Source organism: Leguminivora glycinivorella, chromosome 18 (genome assembly GCF_023078275.1).
Source record: "Leguminivora glycinivorella isolate SPB_JAAS2020 chromosome 18, LegGlyc_1.1, whole genome shotgun sequence".
In the NCBI taxonomy this organism is placed as follows: Eukaryota; Metazoa; Arthropoda; class Insecta; order Lepidoptera; family Tortricidae; genus Leguminivora; species Leguminivora glycinivorella.
The window spans coordinates 13532282-13557636 of NC_062988.1; the positions used below are offsets into that span (position 1 = coordinate 13532282).

Below are 25355 nucleotides of genomic sequence, written 5' to 3' on the forward strand. Positions count from 1 at the left end.
GTAGACAACGCGTTAGACTGGACCTGAAAGAGAAAACCTGAAACATAAAACTTAGTGATTAATAAACAAATATATTTAGGTTTAATTTATAAAAATAGTATGAAGGTACTTACCAGATTTGTTTCCTATGTATGTGTGAATAAAGTGTGCGCGAGAGCATGCATATGTGTGCAACAAGCACCGGCTTTCGACCAATCACCGTCAGTTCCCATTTCGCTGCCGTGCGATACACGCATGTACATGCGCTCTAACACTTACCTCTAAAAAGTATCTCCGTTGTTCTTATTTCGCTCCTCTGGACCCATGCCTACACCCGTCGTCTACACATGGTCCTATCAAACCGGCTCCTGAGAAGCACTGATGTCAGGACAGAAAGGAATGTTTCACACCCCGCCGCGCACTATGGTTAAAACGCGAGCCGCTCTCGAACGAGAGAAACCACAGACCAACCCCTATAGACATCTATTACAAGACGACTCGCGGTGGCCAGCCTTCCTAGTATTTGCACTGATATAAGCGCGGGCGCTCGCCGTGCCCGATCAGTATCGACCAAGTAACAGACCCGAAAGCAGCGCGTGTTTTTCGCACAAAAAAATTGGAAAAGGGTATTTTGATGCCTTAAAGATGTCCACCTGTAGTGTGAAATGGTGTGGAAAGGTAACAAGAAGCTCAAATTTAAAAACAGACGGCATTACATTCCACAAATAAGTCATATTTATAATTTATTCAGAGCCGGCATAGGTCAACTTACATTGGCCACTTACGCGTCAGTAGAGGGACAGTCATACTTCTGTCCCTTTTCATCTGGCGCGACTGCCCGCCGTCCTTGAAACGGCCAATCACAGCGCGCTTAACACATTCCCCGCCCGCTCCTCGCACCCCCAACACTGGTGACTCGTATCGCGAACCAAATATACAAGACTGCCACTCTATAGGAGGTTCTCTGTGAGAGAAACAGAAACATGCCATGGATACTCAGAGTGAAGTGCAATCGCATAAATCGTGCCCAAAGAACTCCAAAGAAGAAGTTATGGATCACGCAAGCCTGTTCAACGCGAAGGCACTTAGTCTACAAGACCCCGCCTATAAAGAGGGTAGCATCAAGACTGAGACAGAACAAGGTCATCATCGATCTAATACTTCGAACAAAACTTCTACGTCTTCACTGCAAGCAAAAAGAAGACAATTAGAGTTAGAAGCCGCTGAAGCTAAAGCTAGGATTGAGAAGGAGTTAATAGATAAAAAGCTAGACGCTGCGCTCGCTAAGCTGGACGAAGAATATTCTCAGAAGTCCCGTTGCAGCGGAGAACGTCGATCTATTTTGTCCGAAACATCTAAAAAAGTGGAGGAGTGGTTGGAGAAAAGTCGCCAAGACGATCAAGAAGAACGCGTTATCGCGACACCTTGGCGGGAACCTACCGCCGGACCGAGCTCACTTCAAAACCTAGCACACGCGATGGAGAAACTGGCTACTACAACTCAAAGTGCTAATACTCGCCTATTATCCCGATTAGCCACGTCTAAGGACTTACCGTTATTTTCTGGTGAATCACTCGAGTGGATACAGTTTAAAAAATCGTATGAGCAGTCCACGAAGTTATGTAACTACAGTGATACTGAAAATATCGCAAGATTAGAAAAATGTCTCCGTGGTGAAGCTAAAGAAACGGTATCATCTTTATTTACTACTGATACGTCACCACGCGCCATCCTAGAAGCGCTAGAGCTACGGTTCGGTAGACCCGACCTAATTATAAATAAAATCTTATCGCAAATCAAGAAATTGCAACCTTTACCGCAAGCCTATCACGTCGAGCTGGTGAACTTTGCTGTCAAAGTGAGGAACTACGTGGCAGCCGCCGAATCTATTAATCAGACCGATCATCTTCGAAGCCCTGAGTTACTAAACATCGTTATATCTAAGTGTCCAAGTGCGCTTATCAACAAGTGGGCAGACTATATATACGAACATGGCGATACACATAAGGCTAAATTGCAGTTATTTTCTGAGTTCCTGCACAAAGAAGCCACGAAGATCGCCGCCGCAGGTGTAACTCATATTCATTCTCAAAATGAACACAATAAGTTTCCTAAGAAAATGGACGACTGTAAATATCAAGTTCACCCCATATTAAATAACGATAGTGATACAAACACAAAGTGCAAGTTTTGTAAAGTGTCTTATCACCCGCTGACTAATTGCATAAAATTCAAACGCGCACTCCGCAAAGATAAATGGCGTTTCGTTAAAATAAATAGATTATGCAATAAATGCCTGTTGCTAGGCCACGGGAGAGAAACCTGCCCGGCCGCGTCGTGCGATATCGACGGCTGCGGGCTTCCCCACCATCGCCTGCTTCACTGGCCGTTCAAACCTGCCACGGCCAGCGCAGCGCCACGCCATAGCAGCACCAATGAAGATCAAAACAATACGCCAGCATTAAGTGCAACAGATGAATCTACCAATAACAATAATAATCCCACGACCGAGGTCGTAACAAACACCGTCTTGGCTCCCAGTGATAGTGTATACCTAAAGTCTGTACGAGTGAACCTACATGGCCCTAGCGGTACTATCGCTACCTACGCCCTATTGGACGATGGGGCCGCCGTGAGTTTAATATCAGCTGATCTCGCTAACTGTGTCAACCTTTAAGGTCAGCCAGAAACAGTACGTATGAAAGGTGCATTTAAGTTCAATATCGAATGCATAAGTGAAACTGTGAACTTTAAACTCTCGAACTCAAGTGGTGAAACGTACGATTTACGCGCGCGAAAAGTGAGTGAGCTAGACTTACCTACACTGGACTTATCTAACGTGAACCTAGACTGTTACGATTATTTACGTGACTTAAAAAGTGTTTTACCATGCAGTAACATGGAACCGAAGTTATTAATCGGTCAAGACTTTTATCATTTAATAAGGCCGCTAAAGACTGTTTATCGTGGTGATTTTGAACCCTATGCCACATTAACAAAACTCGGCTGGTGCTTAAATGGACCTGTACCTGCAGCTGCATTCGGTCGACCTTCGACCGCCAAGCATGCCTTGACAACAACGCTGTATGAACGCGCGAGACCTGCCGCCGAAATCTGCAACGCATGCACTCCGCCCTCCTTCGCCACCCCCGCCGACGTACTTACCGCGCGGCGGGAGACGCACACATGCACGGACGCAGACACGCACACGTGCGCAGACGCAGACACGCACTCATCCCTACAATGGTCAAGCGAAGCACCTAGCGACAGCGCCGATAAGCAACTACATGAACTCGTCCGCCGATCGTTTGCGCTCGAATCGATTGGAGTGAACTCTAAGCCACGCGTAAATAAGGACGACATTCGTGCTGTCAACATCATCGATAACTCTGCAAAACTAATTAACGGGAGTTATGAGATATGTTTACCATGGAAAAATGATGATTTACTTCCCGACTCTTATCCTACTGCCTATAAGAGATTTCTCGCTGTCGAAAGAAGAATGATATCAGATGAAGGATACGCTTCTAGGTATAAAGAGCGTATAAATCACTTACTTGAGAACAATTACGCACGATCGTTATCAGACGAAGAATTGCTGGCGCCGCATAAACGCGTATATTATTTAGCCCATTTCGGCGTCGATAACCCAAATAAGAAAAAATTGAGACTGGTGCACGACGCTTCAGCTGCTACCGCAGGCCGCTCCCTGAACGACTACCTCCTTCAGGGCCCCGACCTACTTCAATCTTTGCTGGGCATCATGCTACGCTTCCGAGAGAAACCTATCGCAATCATGGGCGATATAAAAGAATTCTTCCTTCGCATCAAGATATCGAGAGAAGACCAGCACGCGCTTAGATTTTTATGGCGCGAGAATAAAAACAGCGAACTAAAAACCTACGCTATGACGTCATTGTTGTTTGGAACAAATTGTTCTCCTTTTTCATATTGCACTATTAAACATATTAAAAATATTTATTTAAATGCGACGATCTGCTCTAACGATTTCGCTGAAATTTGTTTTGTGGGGGTTTTCGGGGGTGAAAAAAGCGTAGCCTTAGATCCCGGAAAAAGTTTTCTTGAGTTTTTCTTTCGCATTTGTAAACATAAAATATGGTCCTTAATTTCGCCGCGCGCGCATCGATTCCGCGTAGCTCAGTCGCACGAGGTCGGTCTAATGTACGCAGATAGATCGTAGGTGTCAGGGTTTCGAATCCCGGCCAGAAATTAAGTTTTTGTTTTTTGTCTTTTTTTTTGTTTTTGTATTTATAAGAGTTTTTTTTTTATCTAAAGACGTGATATATTAAAATAGAACCGAGCGAAGCTCGGTCGCCCAGATATTTAAAAATAAAAATGCAATGCGATTCCAAAACGAAATGCCTGAAGCTGTCGACGCCATCCTGAAGTCACATTATATGGATGACTACATCGAGAGTGTGGACAACGAACAGCTGGCTATCAAGATGATAAAAGAAGTTTCCGAAATCAATACAAGGTGGCTTCGAAATAAGAAATTGGATATCTAATAAACCAGAAGTTTTAGAATGCACGCCAAAAGAAACCTTAAGTGATAAGGCAATAAGGTTCAAAACCGAATGCGACAACTTACCAGAGAGAACGCTCGGGTTGTTATGGTACCCGGCCAGCGATACATTCGGCTTTGATCTCTCACTTAAGCGCATTCCACCTGAGATAATTAACCTGCAAAGAAAACCCACTAAACGCGAACTCCTGCGCATCTATATGTCAATATTTGACATTTTTGGATTTCTCGCACCATTTACTGTAAAAGCAAAGATAATGCTACGAAATATCTGGAGAACGGATACAAAATGGAACGATGAAATACCTACGAGTGAATACACAGTATTTCGCAACTGGATAACGGAATTACAAACTTTAAAGGACTTGCGAATTCCACGATTTTATTTCCAATGCGAACAAATAACGAGCGAGCGCGATAATACTGATAACGCTCACTGTAATGCCTTGCGCCAGAACGAGACGACTACAGAGTCTACAAAACTTGAACTTCACATCTTTTGCGACGCTTCCCCTACTGCGTACGCTGCCGTCGCTTATTGGCGTAAAATAAAGAACATTAATGAAGTACAAGTTTCATTCATCGCAAGTAAATGCCGCTCGACACCTGTGAAGAAATACATAACTATACCTAAACTTGAGATGGAATCGGCAGTGATAGCCTGCCGCCTCGCCGACACGATAGCGCGCGAACACCGGTTGACCCCTGACACAAGGTATTTCTGGTCGGACTCTTTGATCGTTTTACATCAAATAAAAAACGATACGCGCAACTATAAAGTCTATGTGGCTAATAGACTCGGCGAAATTGATGAATTGTCGAGATCCTGTGAATGGAATTATATACCTACCGACTTGAACATAGCTGACAAAGCGACAAAATTAAATACTTACGAGTTGAGTAACGACTGCGTCTGGCTCCGCGGCCCTGAATTCCTGTACGCGCCGCGCGACGCCTGGCCGAAGTTTGACGCTGCAAAACATAATGTAAACAAAGATCAGCTGTTACAAGTACATATGTTACATGAGATAAGGGAAGAAGACTTACCTGGTGTATTTGATGACACTGACCTGTTCAGAAAGAAAATGTGGAGAATAGCACAAAGACTTACCGATACATTCTGGCGGCGTTGGATACGCGAAGTATTACCAAATCTTCTACCACGACAAAAATGGTGCCAAGAGGGCAAACAGCTGAAAAAAGGCGATGTCGTGGTAATCGTAGACCCAGCTATGCCTAGAAACGTCTGGCCCAAAGGGCGAGTTCACGACGTCCACGCTGGCGCCGACGGGCGCATCCGAATCGTCGATGTCAAAACGCAATCCGGAATGCTTACCAGACCAGTAGCACGTCTCGCCTTGCTCCCCACCGTTGATGATGACGATGATGATTGTCCTTGACGGACAATGGGGCCGAGAATGTAGACAACGCGTTAGACTGGACCTGAAAGAGAAAACCTGAAACATAAAACTTAGTGATTAATAAACAAATATATTTAGGTTTAATTTATAAAAATAGTATGAAGGTACTTACCAGATTTGTTTCCTATGTATGTGTGAATAAAGTGTGCGCGAGAGCATGCATATGTGTGCAACAAGCACCGGCTTTCGACCAATCACCGTCAGTTCCCATTTCGCTGCCGTGCGATACACGCATGTACATGCGCTCTAACACTTACCTCTAAAAAGTATCTCCGTTGTTCTTATTTCGCTCCTCTGGACCCATGCCTACACCCGTCGTCTACAGTGCCCTTGTAAAATATTTACCTCGTAACTTAACAAAGAAATTTTACAAAATTTATTTGTACAGGATGTAATTAGATGTAATAGTAATGGATGTAAGTAGATTAAGTACGTAACATAGCATGTAAGTGTTCACTAACAACTATGGACTGTAATTGTCTGAAAATAAACAATTTTTATTTTTATTTTTTTATTTATTGTAATATTTTTAAGTGTCTGCATAAATTAAATATAACACGCCCATGTTATATTTAATTTATGGTGTCTGACATCGTAAGCACATTATTAAGGAATATCATATCATACATTTTTGCGAAAAAATCGCATATAAATACTTAGCGCATATTTACACACTGTATACTTGGTAATATTATCCAATACTGCAAATACTTCTGGAATGTTTCATCCGCTGACTGTACCGACCGTCATCACTTACCCAGAAATTTACATTTAATTGCGAGCTGTCAGTCAGTGAAATATGCGCTATATAAATAAATAACCAATAATATTTCACGCTGCGACCGACAGCTCCCTTTCACCCACCTTAACTAAAGAAACGCGTGGAAACGATATAAGTAGAGTGTTTTTCTTTTCATCTAAATACTTTGACGACCGGTTTGGCTCAGTCGGTAGTTACTAGTTACCCTGCCTGCTAAGCCGCGGTTCTGGGTTCGAATCCCGGTAAGGGCATTTATTTGTGTGATGAGCACAGATATTTGTTCCTGAGTCATGGCTGTTTTCTGTGTATATAATATAAATATGTATTTATGTTTTTAAGTATGTATATCGTCGCTTAGCACCCATAGTACAAGCTTTGCTTAGTTTGGGGCTAAGTTGATCTGTGTAAGAAGATGTCCCCAATATTTATTTATTTATTTACTTATTTGTATAAATGAAGACACTGACTGACTGACTCACATATCAACCCACAGCCGTTATTACGTAAACTACTAAATGAGATTAGAGTTCACTTAGGTTTAGCGTCACACGTCAGTATGACACAACCTCTTCTCGCGGCCCCGTGGCAAAAACTGTCAAATAGCGAGCGTCTTCTTTCATTCACACTCTCTATCGCCTATATGTGCGTTAGTCAACTAAACAGGCTTCCTTTGTGTGAGTAACTTTTTTTAAGAAATTGGTCGGTTTGCCTATAAAATGCGTATTTGCAAATGCGGCGGTAATGGACGTCGATTTCGATACCCGCGTTGATAGCCGCCGTTACCTTAGTTATTTTCACAGTGTAATGTCATACGGTATTCTGGTTTGGGGCAAAGCAGCTGACATACAGACTATCTTTGTATTACAAAAGAGAGCCATTCGTTCTATTTACAACTTAGGAACACGTGAATCAGTAAGAGAACTCTTCAAAGAAATTAATATCTTAACTGTAGCTTCCCAATACATTTATGATAGTATAATTTATGTTGTTAAGAATTTAGACTGTTTCACTAAGAATTCTGATATCCATAATTATAACACTAGAAACAAAAATAAGCTTGCCATAAAGAAGTTTCGTGTCCGTAAAGTACAGAAGTCATTTGTTGGGCAATGCATTCATTTTTATAATAAGTTACCTGACACTGCTTTGAGATTACCCCTCCCAGCTCTTAAGAACTACTTAAAAAAAACATTGATGTTAAAGGCTTATTACAGAGTCGAGGACTATTTGACAGACAAACATGCATGGCCCGAACCAGAAACTACAAAAAACGAATAGCAATTAAAATAATTGTATTATGTATAGAGGACACAGTTCAGATAAGAAAGCACATCAAATATTTTATATTTTATGTTGTGTAGGTAAATTACATATTTAATGATATTGAGATTCATATTATCTTTTTCTTCTGTGACAATTTGATATGTTTTCTCTGAAGAAGAACGACGTATTATTAAGCAATAATATAATTTATTGAAATTAATTTCCATAGAGTACCTAGTCTGTTCATATTCTTTGATGAATACTTTTGCATGTTAAATTGTATCTTGTTATTTAATGCATGTTAATTATAATGTAGCGGTAACTCGCTACCCGCTCCGCTCCGCTCATGACACTTAGACCGCCGGCTGGGCGCGCAGTCACAAAGCAGCGGCGCATACGTCACACGCCCCGCGCGCCGCGCGCATCACCCGCCGTCGCCACGGGGGCCGGATCGACGGGCCCCGCCACTTGCTCTCGGACCGCGTTCATATGCACCCGCGCGCTTGGTTTATATAGCTGCCGCTTACGCAAAAATCCAAATTGTAACATTTAGTATATTTTATTTAGAAATTTTAATATAGTTTGAAGTTAACGTTGCTTTGCTTATTTATCGCTTCAACGACATCGTCCCTGCTTCGCAACAAAAGCTACGTGTAGTGACCTACCCGGTTTCTACAAATTGGTGACCCGAGACAAAGGAAGTGGACAGATTCGCCATCGGCAAGATCAACCTTTCGGACATGGCTAACGGATCGGAAACTGAGCAAAATACAGGCAGTGGTGCAGGCGGTTCAGGTATTCGAGCGACGGTTGGCAACGATGACGATGCAGGTACGGTACATTTGGGTGGTGGTCCAAGTGATGTGTTCCGGGTGGGTATGCGTGTCCCACCGTTTTATCCAAACGAGCCAGAGATTTGGTTCGCGCAATTGGAAAGTCAATTCTGTCTATCCGGCATCACCGTGGACGAGACTAAATACCATTTTGTGTGCGGGCAGCTCGATCCTGAGTACGCGGTCAAGGTCAAGGACATTCTTCGCAGTCCCCCAGCTACTGGCAAGTATGCAAAATTAAAGAGCGAGCTCATTCAACGGATTTCTGTCTCGCGGGAGAAGAAAACCCTACAGCTACTCCAGCATGAGGAGATTGGGGACAGGAAGCCCACCGAGTTTCTGAGGCACCTTACAGATTTAGCTGGACCGAACATACCACAGGAATTTATTCGGACTATTTGGACCAGTAGATTACCACCTAATGTACAGACCGTTGTTGCATTTCAGCCTACCTTGGACCTTGACACGTTGGCGGGCCTGGCAGACAAGGTCGTCGACGTAGCGCAGCCGTCCTACAGGGTTGCCAGCACCTCTGCGATCGCGCCAGGTACTGCTTTGGAACAGCGCGTAGAGGAATTGACCCGGCAAGTAGAAAGTCTCCTTAAAATTCAAGGTCAAGGGCCTGGCTCATTCAATCGTCGCAGACGCTCTCGATCACATTCAAGGTCAAGAGGCCGATCCCGCTCCAGGCAGCGTCCCGAAGGCCATCCACACTGCTGGTATCATTTCACTTTTGGCGAGAAGGCGAAGACGTGCAAGCAGCCATGCAGCTACCATTCGGGAAACGCCCAGGGCGGCCACTAGTAGCGGCGAGCGACTGTCCATCAACAACAACCCGCCGCCTGTTCATCACTGACCGTTCGACGAAGGTGCAATACCTCATAGATACGGGTTCCGACCTGTGTGTATTTCCAAGGTCAGCTGTCCGGGGGGCATGTCCGAGAACGAAGTACCTCCTATTTGCTGCCAACGGCACGGAGATCGCTACTTTTGGGATCCTAAACCTACATTTAGATTTTGGTCTCCGGCGAGCATTCGAGTGGCGCTTTACGGTGGCTGACGTCTCAAAACCCATCATCGGCGTCGACTTTTTAGGATTTTACAACCTTCTTGTCGATGTCCGAAACCAGCGCCTGGTAGACGCTACTACCCTCCTCACGAGTCCAGCTACGGTTCCTGCCAGCAGCGAGGAAATATATTCCATACATATGATGGCCTTGGAAGGTACGAGTACGCCTTTCCGCGAGTTACTTCGTGAGTATCCAGACATTACCCGTCCAGCTGGTAAGCCGGGCACTCCAAAACATGGCACAGAGCACCACATCAGGACCACTTCAGGACCACCGGTCTCCGGCCGTCCGCGTCGCCTCGATCCAGAGAGACTGGCTATAGCAAAAAAGGAGTTTGAGGATATGGTCCGACACGGTACTGCTCGCAGATCAGAGAGTGCATGGTCCTCTCCACTACATTTGGCACGCAAAAAGAATGATGGCTGGAGACCGTGTGGAGACTACAGGGCTCTCAACGCACGAACCATACCTGATTGCTACCCGGTGCCGCACATACAAGACTTCGCTTACCAGCTGGCAGGTAAGAAGATCTTTAGTACCATAGACTTGGTTAAGGCGTACAATCAAATACCAGTTTTTGTCGACGATATACCGAAGACAGCTATCACCACGCCATTCGGATTGTTCGAGTTCCCATACATGACCTTTGGCCTCAGAAATGCAGCTCAGACATTCCAGCGCTTTCTTGATGAGGTGCTCAGGGGACTCGACTTCTGCTTTGGATACATCGACGACATAATCGTCTACTCAGAGTCGGAAGCTCAGCATCAGCAGCATCTCCGCCAGCTGTTCGGGCGGTTGCAGGACTACGGAATGCTGATAAACAGCAAAGTGCGTCTACGGTCAATCCAAGGTCACCTTCCTAGGGCACGCGGTATCCGCGCACGGCATCAGCCCTTTAGAGGATAAGGTGCAAGCCATCCAGGAATTTCCGGTACCTAAGGACACGAAGGAGTTAAGGAGGTTCCTGGGTATGATGAATTTTTACCGTCGTTTTGTCCCTGGTGCTGCAGCCTTACAAGCTCCTCTCCATTCACTACTTGGCGGTGAACAAACGAAGGGCTCCAGGCCAATCGAGCTGAATGCAGAGCAAATGGAGGCGTTTGAAACCTGTAAGTACAGACTGGCACAAGCAGCACTTCTAGCGCATCCAGATTCCAAGGCCGAGCTCGCGATTCAGACAGATGCATCAGACGTGGCGATTGGCGCTGTACTTCAACAACTTAGAGATGGCATATGGGAGCCATTAGCTTTCTTTTCGCGGAAGCTGAATGCAGCACAACGAAAGTACAGCCCGTACGACAGAGAGCTACTTGCAATTTACGAGGCAATTCGGTACTTTAGGTACATGGTGGAAGCACGTACTTTCAGAATCTATACTGACCACAAGCCACTTACATACGCATTCAGCACACGCAGGGACAACTGCTCACCACGTCAGTATAGGTATCTGGATTACATTTCCCAATTCACCACTGACGTCAGGTTCATAGCCGGCAGGGACAACGCAGTGGCAGACACTCTGTCACGAATTGAAGAACTTGCCTTTGCCCCTTTTGATTACCAGTCTTTAGCCCGCGACCAGGATGCAGACACGGAGTTGCAGGACCTACTCAGAGACGGTTCTTCGCTAGATCTTCAGAAGGTAACAACTCCGCACTCCAACGTACCAGTCTACTGCGACGTGTCGACTCCAGAGCCTAGACCATACGTCACGCCAGCGTATCGGCGTCAGGTATTTAGCGCTCTCCACAATCTTAGCCATCCTGGTGTTAAAGGCTCGGTACGGCTGGTCACACACAGATATGTATGGCCTGGCGTGAGGCAAGACTGTCGACAATGGGCAAGGGAGTGTGTACACTGTCAGCGTTGCAAAATAACGAAGCATACTTCCTCACCAATCGGACAATTCAAGCCACCTCAAGCCCGTTTTCGACATGTCCATATTGACATTGTCGGTCCCTTACCCCCATCTCATGATTTCAGGTACTGCCTCACAGCCGTCGACCGCTTCACACGATGGCCTGAGGCGTACCCGTTGAAGGACATCACGGCGGAGACCTGTGCAGCCGCATTCCTGGCTGGCTGGGTTGCCCGCTTCGGTTGCCCTGAGCGCATCACAACGGACCGCGGCCGCCAGTTCGAGTCGCGCATGTTCCAGTCCTTGGCAAGTCTGATGGGCACCGAGCATCACACCACGACCGCATATCATCCAGCAGCTAATGGGTTAGTGGAACGTCTCCATCGCCAGCTTAAGACCGCCATCACGTACTACGCGTCACCATCATGGACTGAGGTGTTGCCATTAGTACTACTTGGGATCAGAAGCGCCTGGAAAGAGGATATCCAGGCGTCTGTGGGGATCGGAGTCAGGTTCGATTAATGGTGAACACGTGTTGATAGTTCAAACGATTTATTAATACTAACTCGCTTACACATGCATGCAATACTTATGCCCACTACATCACCGGGCTAATAAAAGAAAAAAAAAATAGTACTTATTACAATTTTTTTTTTGTTATATTTCTATTTAATAACAAGAAAAACCTGGAAAAAGTCAAAATGACTCAAATTGATATATATATTCCTATACCTGAATCTATTACACAAATAATAAATCATTGAATTTTACTCAATAAACAATTTTATACGGTTTTTATGAATTGTTTCAATTTTTCCTTTATTTATTATTTTTATATTTGGTCCACAATCTTGAACAACTTTAAATGGTCTTTTATATAATTTATCCAATTTCTTTGCAGTTTCGTTTTTCATTAATACTAAATCACCCTTATTGTAAACAAAAGAATGAGCATTCTGGTCATACAATTTCTTATTAGCTAATTTACTCCGGAGCAAATGCTCTCTGGCATCCTTATGTGCTAATTGTAGCCTATATCGTAATTCTAACATGTAGTTATTAGGATTATACAATGGATCCAAGGTGTTACTTAAATTACTAGGTACTTGGCATACTTTTCCAAAAACGAGCTCAAATGGTGAATATTTAGTTGAGCTATGAATTGTGGTGTTGTAGGCAAAACACCAAAAGGGTAGCCAACTACTCCATGTATCAGAACGTTCGTCACAATAAATTCGTAAAAATGCCGCTAAATGTTTATGCATATTTTCTATTGATCCTAGGGATTGATGATGGTAAGCTGTCGAATGAATTTTATTAATTTTTAAAAGTTTACATACCTCACTGAATATTGTTGACGTGAACTCGGTCCCTTTATCTGTAGCAATGACCTTGGGGATACCATACCGTAATATGTAATTGTTGACTAAAGCTCGCGCCACGCTGACTGAGTCCTTATTGCGTAGCGGGTACGCTTCTATATACTTACTTAGCTCGCATTGTACGGTTAAGATGTAGGTGAATCCGTCTGAGTCTGTTTGTAATGGTCCTACGATATCAAGAAATATTTTTTCCATTGCCGCAGTGGCTGTTGTCGTTATTTGCATTGGTTCCTTATTTTCTCGCGAATATTTCGTAAATTGACATTTACTACATTTTCGTACAAAATTTTTAACATCGTGTTCTAGTTTTGGCCAAAAATATTTACTTTTGATATTATTTATCATGCGTCGTATGCCGGCATGCCCACTCGTTGGCAATAAGTGATAGTCGTTCAATATGATAGTTTTTTCTTTTTCGTCAATTATCCTTTTAACATTTCTGAGAATGCTAATGCGTGGTCCGGACCACTGATTATTATTCATTATTTCTTCACTGAGATTCTTTAAAAATAACGCGTTATCTACTGTCTTAATGACAAATATCTCATTTATATTTAATTTATTACAAAAAACACTCAGTTTATTCGCAAAATCGACTCGCGTATAGTGCGACATGTAACTAAGGTTTATGTATATAATTGACTTTGCCTCAACATACGAAAAACATTCCTGTTCCGTAGTTACTTCACCTCTTTGTCGTAACTTGTCTAATTCTATATTTTTTATAAATTGTAACTCAACAGAATTACTCGGTTTTCTTAATATTTCCGAAATTTGAGGTTGATCAGGCCCCGAATCATTGGATATATTAAGATCCGCGGTATTTCCCGAATCTGCGTTTTGTTGTAAAGCTTTTTTGCTTTGCGCTCTAGTTGTAACTAAAACTTGTTCTCCTATACTCTTTAACTCATCCGAAGTGATGGTCACTCTACTCAACGCGTCTGCGACGACGTTATCTTTGCCCTTAATGTAAACAACTTTGTAGTTATATTGTTCGAGTTGCAATCTGAATTTAATTAAACGGGTGGACGGGTCTTTCATGCTGAATAAATACAATAAAGGTTTATGGTCGGTCATAATGGTAAAACTTTTTCCGTACAAATATGGTCTAAAGTACTTGACGCTCCATATCACAGCTAATAACTCTTTTTGAATAGTCGGATAATTTAACTCGGCTTTGTTCAATGTTCTACTTGCGTACGCCACTGGTCTCATATCTTTGTTACATAAACAAGAGCCTATCGCCAATCCGGAGGCGTCTGTTTGTAAAATGAATTCATTATCTTCTGAGAAGTCTGGATATTGCAAGATTGGTGGGGAAATAAGCTTTTGCTTCAGAGTTGAAAATGCTTGTTTACACTCATCCGTCCATTCGAAAGTAACATTTTTCCTACTTAATTTATTCAATGGTAATGTGATTGATGCAAAATTGGGTATAAATTTCCTGTAATAATTACAAAACGCTACGAAACGTCTTACTTCATCGCTATTTGTGGGTTCTGGATAATTTTTTAATACTCTAGTTTTTTCAGGATCTGGAAAAACTCCATCGGATGTTACTGTATGACCTAGGTACAAAAGTTGAGTTTTTAGAAATTCGCATTTCTGCGGATTAACCTTGAGATTTACCTTTCGCAATCGTTCTAAAACGTTAGTTAAATTTTTGTTATGCTGTTCCATATTTCTACCAAAAACCACGAGGTCGTCCATATAAACAAAACATTGTTCATACGAAAGTCCTGACATGGCGATTGACATGACACGCGAAAACGCACTGGCACTTATTTTTAATCCCATTGGGAGCCTTTTCATCCTAAATTGTCCTTGACTGGTGGTAAATGATGTAATGTTTCTACTGTCTTCATCCAATGCTGTTTGATAATAAGATTGTTGCAAGTCTAGGTGACTGAAATATACTGCGCCTGATAATGAGTCCAAAATCTCGTTGATGTTAGGTAGTGGAAACTTATCATCTTGAATTACGTTGTTTATTTTTCTATAATCTACGACTAACCTCCATTTTTTCGTATTACCGTCCGATTTTTTGGGAACTAAAAGTATTGGGCTATTCCAATCACTATTTGCGGGTTCTTTGATGTCATTTTTTAACATGTTTTTAATCTGTCTACTAATCTCTGGCTTCATAGTTTCTGGTAGTCTGTATGGTTTTACGTATATTGGTTTGGTGTTGGGTTTAACACTAATACTCTGACTTAATATGTTTGTAGTGCCTAGCTTGTCTTCATCTAAGTAAAAAACGTCCGCGTATTTCACACAAATTGATTCAATAAGCTTCCTATCGGTTTTATTTAAGTGATTTAACTTTAATGTTTGTAGCAATCGTGAAACCCTATCTACTCCATTGTCATATTTGTAAAAGTAACATATGTCATAGTCCTTCAAGGGAGTAAGTTTTGGCGTGAAAATAGGTATTTGAATGTCCCTGTCAGTTGTATTTAATATTTTAATCGGTATCCTATTATTCTTGACCTTTCCTATACTACCGGCTATAAAAACATTTTCGAATAACTCTCCTGCGCTAATTACATATTCATTTCCTATTTGAAAAGATGAATCGACTTTTATCAAATGCAATGTCTCAGTTCTAGCTGGTACTGATAAATGTGTATCGGTGTCACCATTTCCGTGAATTGGTAACACACACATTCGATCGTCAGAATGCAAAGTTAACAAGTTCGTCCGTAAGTTGATATCTGCGCCATAAGTTCGTAAGAAATCTGAACCGAGAAGTCCATCCGCATGACATGGCATTTCATTTAATACGTAGAACTTCTGTGTGAATGATATCTGGTTACCGTTCTCTAGCGATACATAAGCTTTGTTATTGCAGGTGATATCACCTCCCACGCCTTTTATTGTTGCATCTACCTTTTGCAATAAGTTATTTGGAACTCTATCTATATGAATTAATGAACACGTCGCCCCTGTATCAATAATGAAAATTAATTCTTGTCCTTGTACTTTTAAACTTACATAATTTAACCCTTCGCATGTAAACACGTAATCTACTCCGTCACATGTTAATACTTTATGGACGAAAAAATTCTGAAAGGTTGGGGTGTTCGTCACTTACCTGGTTTCCCTCTCTTGTTGTAGCAGTGTAGGTCACATTCCGTGAGGTGCCGCGGTTGTCCCGCGCACTCTGGCTCCTAGTACGCGAATTATTGCGCGTAGCTCGTCCTCTATATTGCTGATAACTGTTGCTACTTCTATACCTGTTAAAGTTATTTGGTGCCCAGTTGCTGGTATGGTGGTATTGGTTATAACGCGGATATGAGCCACGGCTATTAGATCGACCACTATAACGTTGAGAGTAGTATCCACGGCTGTTGAAGTGTCTACTTACCGGATATCCTCTCCTGTAGCCTCTCATGTGCATCACTACTGGTGTTGGCTGGCTGTTGTCCTCATCCTTCGCAGCCTGCACCGCTTCTTTCAATTCCTTGTAATTCCTTGCCGCAATAATAGTACCTAGCCTCCTGTTACGCAAACCATCTGCAAATCTTTTTACAGCTAAGTTTTCGTTTATAGGTCTCAGGATTTCGCAAGCTTTTGTATCATTGTCCGCTTGCGCAATCGTGAGATTTGTAAACAATTCCTCAATTTTATCGCCATAGTCTGAAAGTGATAGATTATTTTGTGTAATGCTATTAAGTTGCATTAACAATGAATTTGCTGACTTTTTCGGGAGTAAATATTTTTTAATGTCTGAAACTAATGCTGAAACAGTATCGTAGCTTGTCTTTAATTTGAGTTTCGCATTTTTAGTCAATTTTGTTTTAAGGACAAAAGAAATCAGCAATTTCTTGTTACTTGCCTCTTGTAATATGCTTTCCATCATTTCAATGCCTTCGATAATTCTTTCAACAGTTTCATCCTTGCCGTCGTACAAGGGAATCAGAGACCCTACTTCCTTTAAGTCAAATTTCTCAGCCATTTCGATTCGTTTTTGGATTCCGCAAGTACTGTAATTACTATACTCTAGTATTTTATTATATATTTTATCGATTTTATCGCATAGAACATCAAATATGCAGCCGGGAAACTGTTCCGCTGTACTGCTGCTTGAGGTAGACTCAATTAATTTTACATAACACAAATATAGTTCCTGGGCCTTTTTAATTTTATCGACCCCTATCTTTTGCAAACGGCGGTTGGGTCCTAATTTACTTAAATCTACTTGTAGTTTGCCAAGTTCACTTAATATGGTATTTAATTCTGCTTCCATAAGTAAAACATGCCAAGTTTTTATAGTAATTGCTAAACTACTTGCTAAAATTAAGAATAATCGCGTCAATTAATACGAAAAACACTCCTTTTATCATACCTCACTTTTATCGTATCTCACTTCACATCACACGTGTTTCTTCTTCTGCAACGTCACCGGGACCAGCGTCATCGCCTCGAGTCTGCCTGCGTCCGGAAAGCCTCAGTCGAATGCGCCGTACCATGTCACTTTGTATTTCTCGTCGTATCCATTTATGGTGGCATTTTCTATATCGGTAGAACGCGTAGATCAAAACACCGATAGCGACGATGGTCAATATGCATGACACTAAAATGTTGTTCACTCGCAGATGCTCTGTGTGCTCTGAGATGCCTTGTCCTTCGTTGGAACCTGCCGCATTTTGCGTAATTATAACTTCCTTCTCCTCTTGTTTCGAGTAGGATTTTCCCATCGTCCTTTAAATGTAGCACAACAGACGAAACGTCCAACACAACACGACGCGAATAGGTAAAGTTCATAAAATCAGTTAAATCGATCAACACGGTTGTTTCTGACCGAACGAACAAGTATTGTCTTTGCAAAAGTCATGAAGGTATTACTCAATAATATTAGCAACATCACTGCACCGGACCGTCCAAAATGCTGACGCGCGCGGCGCCGTCGCCTTGGAATGCACCCGGCGGCGGGCGATATGCGCGTTCATGGCTCAGGGTCGCCATGTGGGGATCGGAGTCAGGTTCGATTAATGGTGAACACGTGTTGATAGTTCAAACGATTTATTAATACTAACTCGCTTACACATGCATGCAATACTTATGCCCACTACACGTCTGCAGCCGAACTGGTCTATGGCGAGCCACTCCGCTTGCCTGGGCAGTTCCTGACTTCATCGCCAGACCAGGTGGTTAACTACGAGGACTATGCCAGCCGGCTTGGTGCTCACATGGCAAAGCTAGTTCCCCAGCCGACGTCTCGCCATGGAACCCGACCATTCTACATTCCCAAAGACCTCAATACCGCCACGCACGTTTTCCTACGACAAGGTCCAGCAAGAAGACCTCTTCAAGCGGCGTACCTAGGGCCTTATAGAGTTGTGAGAAGAGGGCCTAAAACATACGTCCTGCAGGTGCAGGGTAAAGAAGTTACCGTTACCATAGATCGCCTAAAACCGGCTTATATGGCGAAGGAAGAGCAACCAGCACCTACTGATGTTCCAGATGATGGCAGAACCATCGAGCACGATACCGAGAGAAGAACGAAGAGCGGGCGAACAGTCAGGTTCCCGGATTACTATCGCCCGTAGTCACGGTCTCAGCGGGGAGTACTTGTAGCGGTAACTCGCTACCCGCTCCGCTCCGCTCATGACACTTAGACCGCCGGCTGGGCGCGCAGTCACAAAGCAGCGGCGCATACGTCACACGCCCCGCGCGCCGCGCGCATCACCCGCCGTCGCCACGGGGGCCGGATCGACGGGCCCCGCCACTTGCTCTCGGACCGCGTTCATATGCACCCGCGCGCTTGGTTTATATAGCTGCCGCTTACGCAAAAATCCAAATTGTAACATTTAGTATATTTTATTTAGAAATTTTAATATAGTTTGAAGTTAACGTTGCTTTGCTTATTTATCGCTTCAACGACATCGTCCCTGCTTCGCAACAAAAGCTACGTGTAGTGACCTACCCGGTTTCTACAATAAGATGTAATGTTTTGAAAAGAAGTTGCCCGCCGAGTTTCTTGCCGGTCCCATAGTGGATACCCCCCACCCAACTGAGGGGGGACTGAAATCTTCTCGAGGCTGAGGCGTAGGGTTAGAGCCGGCGTAGCTTTATTTGACGTTCATATGCGCATTGTAATATGCCTACTTGAAAAATAAATATTTCATTTTCATTTTCATAACAACTGAAATGACAATTATGCCGAAAGTGAGGGTAGTTTCGCACCGCCCCTGCCGCCGTCGACCTCCGCGCCGAGGCAATGGTCGCAGCGAGCTGCGGCCGCAGTCTGCGTCGGGATACCATCGGTATCGCGCGTGCTCAATGCTCAAATTATTTTTTGATACCCATAATCATTATCATACCATCAACAAGAAGTGACGTGTTTAATGTGATTTGGCGATTATATATTTGCCATATTTAAAATGCAGGCTCAATATAGTAAAGGATGGGAGAGAAGAAAGCGGTACTTACTACGGAACTTCCTGGTAAACCCCGGTAAGTGAGTTATATTCATTATTTGACGACAGGTCTGGCCTAGTACATCTTAATAACGATTAGTATCGGACCTAAGGAGCCTAACACATGGTTTTTTTTTAAATAGATGATTTTTTTTTTTTCATAATCAGCAAGCAATGTATTTCGTCCACTTTATAGCCTACCTACCGTCATTAATTAGGACATGATGTTTATGTCATATCAAGTTGAGTTGGACGGCGTACATTGTCGCTTGGTCATATACTTAGAGTGTTTTTCTTTTCATCTAAATACTTTGACGACCGGTTTGGCTCAGTCGGTAGTTACTAGTTACCCTGCCTGCTAAGCCGCGGTTCTGGGTTCGAATCCCGGTAAGGGCATTTATTTGTGTGATGAGCACAGATATTTGTTCCTGAGTCATGGCTGTTTTCTGTGTATATAATATAAATATGTATTTATGTTTTTAAGTATGTATATCGTCGCTTAGCACCCATAGTACAAGCTTTGCTTAGTTTGGGGCTAAGTTGATCTGTGTAAGAAGATGTCCCCAATATTTATTTATTTATTTACTTATTTGTATAAATGAAGACACTGACTGACTGACTCACATATCAACCCACAGCCGAAACTGCTGGTCCTAAAGATTTCAAATTTGGCACGTAGGTTCCTTAAGATGTACCTCAGCAGTTCTCGAAAAGTTTGTACAAAAATTAAGGAAAAAGTTAAATTTGTTTTTATTAATTCCTATTTTATATTGATTTAGACTAACACGATTTGCACTCATAATTTTAGAACAAAACGGGACTTAATCGCGTAAACACTTACATTTATATTAGGCCCGACGTTTCGAACATCACATTATGTCGGGCCTAATATAAATGTAAGTGTTTACGCGATTAAGTCCCGTTTTGTTCTAAAATTATGAGTGCAAATCGTGTTAGTCTAAATCAATATATTGTTGACCGGTACGGGCCGGAAATTGCAATAAAACTAAAACGTCTGGGATGGTTGCGGAAAAAACGAGTGCGTGAAACAACATCGTTGTCATTTTTAATAAAGTGTCGCGATTCGAACTTATTGCCTACGTGTGTTAGAATAAAACCGCGTAGGGATATACCGTTTTCTGCAAATATTCTAAGGGCTGCCAGCATCCGTCTTTTAAAACAGCAAATAAGAAATCATTACGCGGAAATAGACAGAGTGCAGTGTGAATTATACGGGTTGCATAGTGAGTGTGGTGCGGTGTTATCTCGCAGTGATTTTGAATTGTGGGATCGGATAACCTTCTAACAAGCGGATCGTATTTTTTATTATCGTGTTAAAGCTCATGATAGGAAATATGAAAAGTTGAGTTTTCGATATGGAAATAACGAAACTGTGGGTGGAAATCAAGATGATAAACCTACTTCCACGGTAATTAATTTATCTACCACTCCTCTGGAAAAAGCGACCGTCAGTATATTAGAAAAAGGGTTGAATTTCGCTATGACACCTAAGCGAATTCCATATGAGGCCGTGATCTGTAGTGTTGAAGAAGCAATATCGCGAAACAAGGTTCCGTCTAGGGATGCGGAGGTGCTTAGACAGGATGTTGCGGTTATTTTGAGAAAGGCGACACTACCTAAGAGTAATGTGACTTCGGAGGAGCGTTCGGCTCTGAAGAACCTGAAAGCGAATGAGAACATACTGGTTCTAAAGGCGGATAAGGGGAACGCCACGGTAGTTATGGACTCATCGGATTACGATCGTAAAATAGGGCTTTTACTGAACGATACGAGTGTGTACAAGCCTGTCTCATATGACCCTACTGCCAGAGTTACGCGCCGGATTAGAGCAGTCATCAGAGACTACAGGGAGTTTTTCCAAGATGATGTTTTCGACAGTTTATACAAACCTAAGATAGTGCAGCCGCCGAAATTGTATGGACTGCCGAAGGTACTGTAAGAGGTTTCGCATTCAGAATGAAACCTTTTACAGCAGTCATGGTCGCTGACTGGCAGTCCCTGATTTAAAATTGGAACAGTATAAGAACGTCAAGGAAAACAGACACTTCAAAGGGGCATTCATATAGAAGCAGCGATTGAGAGTGAACGGTTGTTACTTAGCTTATAAAATATAAAAAAATATTGATTCAAAGCGTTGTTTAAATGTTTGGATGCTCTCCACTGATAGGCCGACTCTCTTACAGTACACAAAGCAAATGTGCCTTTGCGTCCAATTGTAAGTCAAATTGCTTCACCTACTTACGATCTGGCAAAGCATGTTGCATCGGTGTTGCAGCCGCTTGTGGGTAAGACGTCATAATTTGTGAAGGATTCCCGTCACTTTATAGACATTCTAAAGGGCATCACGTTGGAACCAGACGAGATAATGGTGAGTTTTGATGTTGAGTCACTTTTCACCAATGTTCCAGTGAAAGAATGTCTCGAGGTGGTTCGGACGAGGCTTGCGGACAATGAGATACTGGGGTCAGTCATGGTGTTGCTACGAAACTGTTTGGAAGGTAGCTACTTTTTATATCAGCATAGGCATTATCTCCAGATTGACGGAGTTGCTATGGGCAGCCCTGTGGCGCCGGTGTTAGCGAACATCTGGATGGAGCATTTTGAGACTAACATAGACCTGCAACCATGGGCAGTGAAATTATGGAAGCGATATGTCGATGATGTCTTTTGTATCATGAAAGGTGGAAAACAAGAAGTTGAGCAACTACTCCAGTATCTCAATTCCATTCTTTCAAGGGTAAAATTTACATATGAACTGGAATCGGAACGCAGTTTACCTTTTCTGGACGTAAAAGTGGTAGGTCGGATGGATGGTACTCTGGCGTACACTGTCTACAGGAAGCCTACACACACAGACAGATATCTTAACGCTCTGTCTCATCACCACCCCCGTCACCTGCTGTCCGTCGTGAACTCCTTAAAGAACAGGGCGCGTGACTTGTGTGACCCGGAATTTCTTGAGAGTGAGTTGTCACACGTTCAGGGGGTTCTTAGAAAGAATGGGTACAGATTACACAGTAGACAGCCTAGACGAAAGCCGAGGAGGAAGCATCCAGATGTTCCAAGGCGACCAGCTTTTATGCCCTACGTCAGAGGTGTGACGGACAAGGTCGGGACGGTACTAGGGAAGTATTCTATACGTACCGTGTACTTACCGATGTCCAAAGTGTCAGGGCAACTTAGGTCAGCAAAGGATGTTATCCCGTATCAGACACCAGGTGTGTACAAGATAGATTGCAGCTGTGGTAGTTCCTATATTGGAGAAACCAAACGCACAATAGCGGTAAGGGTCAAGGAGCATATCGCGGCTGTCAAAAACCGCCAAATTAATAAGTCTGCGGTAGCTGAACATCTGCTACAGTCGGGACCAAACCACTGGATCGAGCTCCATAGTCCCAAAATTCTATCAACGGAACGTCTGTTCTACAGCAGAAAAGTACGTGAAGCGATTGAAATTAGGAAGCATCGAAATTTCAACCAAAATGAGGGACAGGGAATTTCTTCTTCGTGGAATCCAGTGATTAGCAAATGTAAGCGTGAAAAAACACCGAGGGACACACCGGCTGATATCGTGAGTGTTGTGTGTAGTAGGCAAAGTGACAACCCTAGCGCAAAAGTGAATAATCAAGAACAAGTGCGGGTAGTTCGAGAAACTCGCGCGGCTAGAAGATGTTGATGCAATTCCTCGCCAGTCTACCCGTGACCACGAACATAATGTGATGTTCGAAACGTCGGGCCTAATATAAATGTAAGTGTTTACGCGATTAAGTCCCGTTTTGTTCTAAAATTATAATTCCTATTTTGTTACCAAAAATTTGTTGATGAATTGAGATTTTATTAAGTTTTATTTCGTCATTAAGGTTCTCTAGTATCTATATTTTCTTAATTATAACAATTAACCTGTATATATCTTACGAAAGTCGACTTATATTAGTAAATGTTGGTAACAAAATAGGATAAATTAAAATTTGCTGACGTGGCTATGTACAAAGTTGCCGGGAACTGCTCACCTAGGAGCACTAAGAAAGGATTTTTCGAAAGGGGTGAAACCTCCTAAAGGGGTGAAATGGGGGTCCAAAGTTTGAATGTTATTCGAAATTTTAAAAGAGATTTACGTTTAGTACGTGGGCGAAGCCGCAGGAAAAATCTAGTATATTACATAGGTAAATCGTTGTCTGAGTACCTACCCACAACACAAGCTTTCTTGAGCTTACCGTGAGACTCAGTCAATCAGTGTAAGAAGTCATATTATATTTATTTTATTATTTATTTATTAAAAGTTTTAATTCCGAAGTTCCTAAAGGCTAATTTATGAATTTTGAGCGCTTATAATGCATAATTTGATGGATAAAATGATCATACTCTATTTTGTCACCCAAAAATTTGTGGCTGTCGGCAAAATCTTATTGTTAAATTACAAGCGATAGATATTGGGAATCTATTTACTTTTTTTCGTAGAAAATTTTAGTATTTATAAATTTGCTATTCAACTTCAGTACTACGTGCTTATCTCGAAAGCATTACATTTAAAATGATATTTATATAATTATCCTGCATGGTTTTTAAGTATTTGATGGATATTATGATAACCACGTCCTAAGAACAATATTTTTTTATTAATTTTTCACATTTAGTAGGCCTAAACTTAATCTTATATTATATCGAAGTTAAAGGACTTTAAAAAAACATTCTGTGTGTATCCAGGATATTCAAGATGGACAGAAATAGAAATATCAGATAATAAGATTATTAAATTTCTTGCAATAACAAATAAGGGTTTCAGTTACATTTCTCGTTTGTTTTTATTTAAAGCGTTTTCGACCGCGTGTATCTTGAATTAAGGAAAAATTGTTATCCATATTTATTTATTGAATAAAATTAATTTATTTTCAATTTATTTATTTGACGTCCGATCTAACCCACTGGGTAGAGACCCTGCATAAAAAAAAGCGAATCCTGAAAATCTCCGGTAAGGGCATTAATTTGTAGTTAATAGGTATTTACTCCTAACTAATAGGTGTTTTTTTTGCTCTGTCCTCATCGAGTCGTTCAGTTTACTAAATAAAAAAATGTCGTAATATTTACTTTGACTATGAAATGTCTAATTTTGCTAATTACGTTTTTTTTTAACCAATCTGTATAATAATGTCCTATAACATTTTACCACCTAATTTCGCCAAGAAAACCGCTTTCATTGGATACAAGGATAGTTATTTATCGCCCGAAAACCACCGATAAATAGTTTTTTGTCCTGGGACTCAATCTACTTCAATCATTACTTCATTACTTTACCTTTTATTTCACCCCATTCAGATGTCCTGAGGCTGTTGTTGCCCTTGAAAGGATTATTGAGAGAGATATATGCCACGAATATTGGGTATTCAGTCACGCCAGTATCAGTTTCGCTCAGTATGGTAGTCAGCCACTCAAAATGTTCGGTATTCGATCACGTCAATATTCGATATTCAGTCACGCTAAAATGATGTATTCGGGCGAATGTTACCTATTATTCGATCGATAGGTGCCGACCGTCTGCGGTATCACCAGGTAAATACAATGAAAAATGACGGCACAATATTTTATTTAATTATAGTTAAGTTATTCATGAAAATCATTTCAACCTCTTATAATTCTTATAAAACGTGGCACTGAAACATTTTAATTGTTTAAAGTTGCACTGAAACTTAAACATTTTCATGAATATAATGCCTACCCACCTTTAAATTTTGGATCCTGCATTCTCAAAATGGGTTTATATTACATTCACGTTACTTGCCTTGACCAAAAGAAGTTAAAT

General features: G+C 42.1%; 1 protein-coding gene across 1 annotated transcript; it reads left to right on the forward strand.

The window, feature by feature from the left end:
• Positions 1–390: 390 nt before the first annotated feature.
• Positions 391–9266, forward strand: LOC125236151. Its single transcript, XM_048142850.1, has 3 exons — positions 391–439; positions 957–2108; positions 9250–9266. Exons 1-3 carry the CDS (start codon positions 403–405, stop codon positions 9264–9266), a joined length of 1206 nt encoding a protein of 401 aa, XP_047998807.1. The 5' UTR covers positions 391–402.
• The last annotated feature ends 16089 nt before the right edge of the window (positions 9267–25355 follow it).

Bases quoted from the DNA above. Each gene is read 5' to 3' on its own strand.
- LOC125236151 (XM_048142850.1), top strand. From the start codon at position 403: ATGGTTAAAACGCGAGCCGCTCTCGAACGAGAGAAAC. The intron at 440-956 runs CACAGACCAACC...TGTGAGAGAAAC, and splicing joins CGCTCTCGAACGAGAGAAAC to AGAAACATGCCATGGATACT.